Genomic DNA, 4,790 nt, shown 5'->3' with positions numbered 1-4,790 from the left:
CCTTGCTCAAGTCTGAAACCTCATGAAAAACAGTCCCAAAAACATTTTTATCGATTGTTTCAAAATAGTTGGAATCGGAATTGATCATGATTAATTCCATTTCGATCCAAATTAGTGGATTTGATCTTTTATTTTTTAAATCATATTAAAAGTGTTGACACCAAGTTCTAAATACACCTATAGAAATATCATCTAAGTAACTGTCCTTTTTAATAATAAAGATTAAAGTTTATTATTAAACAAATTGTGCTTACACCCCACAGTAATCTTTGACCCCCTAGTTTTTTTTTTTGGTAAAGTGACCCCCTAGTTTTAATTGGTGGATGATTAAATTCATTACTTTCGGTGTATGGAACATAGTATTGCCAACGGTCTGGTGGGTCATCTCTTGGTTTAATTGTATGGCCTATAATCAATCAATTGCAATCAATTGTTTTTTATTTTTAATATTTTATAGGAAAAAAGTTTTTATTTTTGCAAGTCATATGACTGTTCTATAAATTTTTTTTTTAAAATTTTAAAAGAATATGTTGTCGAACACACAACACTACGGACACATTTTTCTATTTCATCTATCCTATTTTAATTCTCTGTGAAATATCATCCTTTATATCACATTCTTTATTTATGATTAAGCCTAGATACCTAAAATAATCATTTCAAGGAATATCCCACTCTCATCAATTTTCATCACCTCATTATCCATCATAGTGTGACCGCTGTTACATACCTTATACTTCGTCTTCATTTTATTCATCTTATAACGTTTCGGATTTGAAGATTGATCTTTATAAGTCCGATCTGGTATTAATCTTTGCTTTTGTCTCATCCAACAAAACAAGTTCATCAACGAAAATCATATACCAACGAACATCATCTTGAATGTATCTGGTTGAATCATCCATGATAAGCCCAAACAAAACCAACCTTATAAGTTAAGGAGAATGTTCTTTGTGCCGCAGTGCAGGTTGCACCCAAGCACATGGACAGCTTGTGCAGGGGACAAGGTGGTCACTGCGCCCACCCCCATGTGCCTGGGCGCAGCCTGTGCTGCGGCACAGAGAACAACGCCCCTTTAGTTATTAATTAGGATTACATATGCATCTTAAACAGAACCTACTGGATACTTCCGGTTCCACTCATTTGCTTTGCAAGAAGCAACACCAGAAAGGTCTAAAAAGAGAGATGCTTCTTGATCTGAAGCTTGAATCGATGGTGCGATATTTATATGAGTTGATTTTGCCGACAAATTTGTTCGAGAGAATATATAAGGCATGTCACATTCTTTGCGATCCTTCTTCCACGCATTTTGCACCATTTATTATATACTTTCATCCGCTGAAGGTGCTCCTGATGCTGCTCAAACGTAAATTTGAAAATGTAGAAGAATATTTATATTGCCCAAATGAAGAACCTAATACAATATAGTAAGGATAAGAATGGATCGCTTAACTCAAGGTCAAAGAGGACATCACCCGGAATTGGTGAAAATCGCTAGAAAACCCCTTAAACCCTAATTTTTGTATAGAATCAATTCGATCCAAACTGGCCCATTTTTTTTCTTTTAAATTTAAAGATGTCATGGCTGATACACTTTTCATGACAGGAATTATTGTAGAATGTTAAATAGATTATGCTCTACTGTTGAACTAATTTTCATATTTTTGAACCGAATGTTAGGACGGAGTTGTAAGGGATTTGTGGACAATCTCATGAAGATTGCAATTTGGGTTTAACATTGTTGGGCTTCACCGTTCTCGGGACCAAAGATGCTGCCTTAGGTGTTGCAATAGTACGAGACCCAGACTTAATTGTATTGTTAAGTGGATAATAAAATAAACTATTCTTAGATACTCTTTATTTTGTTGTTTTCCTTTTTTAGAGGGACATCCACTATGCATTGTAAAGGCCTTAGAGGCTAGAGCCTGGGGATGTCAATTCTAGGTCCACATCGGTAAAACCGATCTATCCCAATCAGTTATATCCCAAAACCGACACTAACCAAAAATAAACGTGCCGGGCATAAGAAGGTAGCTTTCCTTTCGTAAGCTGAAGCTATTTTTGTTTTTATCTTTTTGAAGTGAAAAATATACACACGAAATGACAGAGTGCAGGGAATGTTAACGTTCAGATGGAATCTATTCTGTGGTAATGTTCCATCTGAACGGCTGAGTTGTTCATGTACGCTCACATACGTGAACATTCAACCCCCTCAATGAGATCTATGAATGAATCGGTGAGTCAACTTCGACCCAACTACATCCAGGCGTCTTCCTCATTCTCATGCATCTCATCACTTCTCGCACCCTGTGGAACTCCTCCCATCTGCTTGCGCTAGCATAAGTATTTGACAGAAGAGCCCAAGTCCCTCCACTTGCGCTCCTCGCGCCAATCAGACATCGAGCCAACCGCTCATCCACCTTGCCATCTCCATAAATCTTGTACCCATTAAGCAACGCAGCCCAGACCACACCATCGGGCTCCATGGGCATCTCTCTAATGAAACTCTCAGCTTCGTCCAGCAGTCCAGCACGACCATACAGATCCACCATGCACGCATAATGCTCGATCTCGGGCCTGATCCTGTAAACATCTCTCATTGCCGTGAAGAAGGCCCGTCCTTGATCCACCAGCCTTGCGTGGCTACACGCAGATAACAAACCCAGGAACGTTACGCCGTCCGGGGCAATACCATTGCACAGCATAAGAGAGAACATCTGCAGTGCTTGCATGCCGTACCCGTTAATGGCCATACCACCAATGATGGTGCTCCATGAAACCAAGTCTTTGCATGCCAAGCGATTGAATATTTTAAGGGCCATGCTCATGTGGCCACACTTGGCATACATGTTCACCAGAGCGTTTCCCACATGACCATCAAGAGTGACACCATGGATGGATTGGATGTAAGTGTGCACTTGTTGACCCAAACTGAAGGACCCAAGTGAAGCACAAGCGGAGAAGACGCTCACTATAGTGGCTTCATTGGGCTCGACTTCTCCTTCACGTGCCATCTTTCTGAAAACGGTAATGGCCTTCTGGCAAAATCCATTTTGCGCATAGCCACACACTATGGTAGTCCAGGACACCACATCTCTGTTACGCATTGTTTCAAACAGGAGCTGCGCAGGTATCAAAGACCCACATTTTACATATAACTCTAATATTGCGTTGTCCACGATAATGTTATCCCCATTCAAGTTCTTCAAACAGTAAGCATGGATTGCTTTCCCTTTGTCTAGGGCTCTCAACCTGGCACAAGCTGATAGAAGACAAACAAGGGTCATGGAATTAGGCTTTACATCCATTGAAACGAGGACCATCAAAGCTTCCTCTTCGAACCCACTCTTTGCGAGCCCTGATATCATCGAAGTCCATGACACAACGTCTGGTTCAGAGATAGCGTCGAATATCCGGCGAGCACTGATAATGTCGCAGAAATCAACATACATATTGAGTAAGGTGTTTTGGATGAATATGTCCGAGTGATGGCCGGATGTAATGATGCGGGCATGGATCTCATGGCCCTTGGGAACGGCGTGCAGTAGTGAACAGGCCTTGAGGGCGTAGGTGTATGTGAAATGGTCGTGTGAGGTTGGTCCATAGAGCATCTGATTGTATAGGAGAAGGGCATCGTGTGAGGCGTTGGCTTGTGCTAGTGATCTCAACAAGGAATTTAAGAGGTTGGGCTTTGAGGATTTGATGATGTGGGCACGAATTTGGTTTAGCTGTTTTAGAGTCAGAAACATAAAAGGCTTTTCAAGCATGCTAGTAGGGGTGGGTTGCGTTGGCCACTGTGAGGGTATATGTGTTGGCAATTCCATTTCTATGTCACCATTTCATTCGTCATCTGAAAAGGGAAACCGCAATTCCAAGTCCTGGTTTTAGCTGTGGTAGCTGGGAAGTTCCTAGCCTCAAAGGCTCAAACCGTCAACCGTTCACTTATGAAGCCATGGAAACCGTGATTGAACGTTACGACTTTTAACTGATGATTCGTTAGAGCAGCAAGCCACGGAAGCGGTTAGCACAAGGCAGTGAAAACTGACAAGAGAGAAGAGAGTGAAGGGCGGAGCTACTGAGAAGTGAGAAATGAGAAACAGACACCTGCTCGTTCGATGGTAGTCTGATTGGAGTTGTAAATCAGGGTATCTGTGACAACTTGAATACCTTTGCCGGTTCTCTAGCATCAGCCCTAAGAAGGATGAAGGTAATTCTGACTCCAAGTTCTATTGCTTTCAAGTTTCAAGACGAAATTTCCTTTTCAAGTTTAGCATTAATCAATTCTATGCTTCTCCCGCACCATCTCTGATTCTCTTCTAGTGGGTTCCTTTTTTCCTTGATTGCTTGCCCTTTCTCTGTTGTTTGGGTATGCTCTAAGTAATCAGTTGATATGGTTCCCAGAACACACACACACACACCCACATTTTAATGTTGGGGATTAACATCAACTCCTTTGGGTTGGTATTGCAGTTCCAGTATGTGGGTTTAAGATCGGGACTCAATGAGCCCTCCCACTGTTTTGGCTGTTTAAATGTTTGTCTCCACTTGAGGTGTGTGGGAAACCCAATTAGGTGTAAGATACAGATCTGAAGTGGGAACTAAAGAAGCAGATTAACTGGTAGCAAACCTGCAATTATGTTTACATAGTTCATTCTGTACCGTCCAGCAAACCTGCAATTATGTTTACATAGTTCATTCTGTACTGTCCAAACCAAGTCAAGCCGGGAGATGTCATCATGGAAGCTCTGTGACTTACTGGATACTTCATTCAGTAACATGATTTAACTCAT

General features: G+C 41.3%; 1 protein-coding gene across 1 annotated transcript; it reads right to left on the bottom strand.

Moving 5' to 3' along the window:
- Positions 1-2,222: 2,222 nt before the first annotated feature.
- Positions 2,223-3,902, bottom strand: LOC122642637 (pentatricopeptide repeat-containing protein At1g08070, chloroplastic-like). The gene has a single exon (XM_043836168.1). The coding sequence runs from the start codon at positions 3,822-3,824 to the stop codon at positions 2,223-2,225; it is 1,602 nt and encodes a 533-aa protein (XP_043692103.1). The 5' UTR covers positions 3,825-3,902.
- Between the last annotated feature and the right edge of the window lie 888 nt (positions 3,903-4,790).

The sequence above is a fragment of the Telopea speciosissima genome, chromosome 10 (assembly GCF_018873765.1).
Source record: "Telopea speciosissima isolate NSW1024214 ecotype Mountain lineage chromosome 10, Tspe_v1, whole genome shotgun sequence".
In the NCBI taxonomy this organism is placed as follows: Eukaryota; Viridiplantae; Streptophyta; class Magnoliopsida; order Proteales; family Proteaceae; genus Telopea; species Telopea speciosissima.
This window is presented reverse-complemented; position numbering and strand designations above follow the sequence as displayed.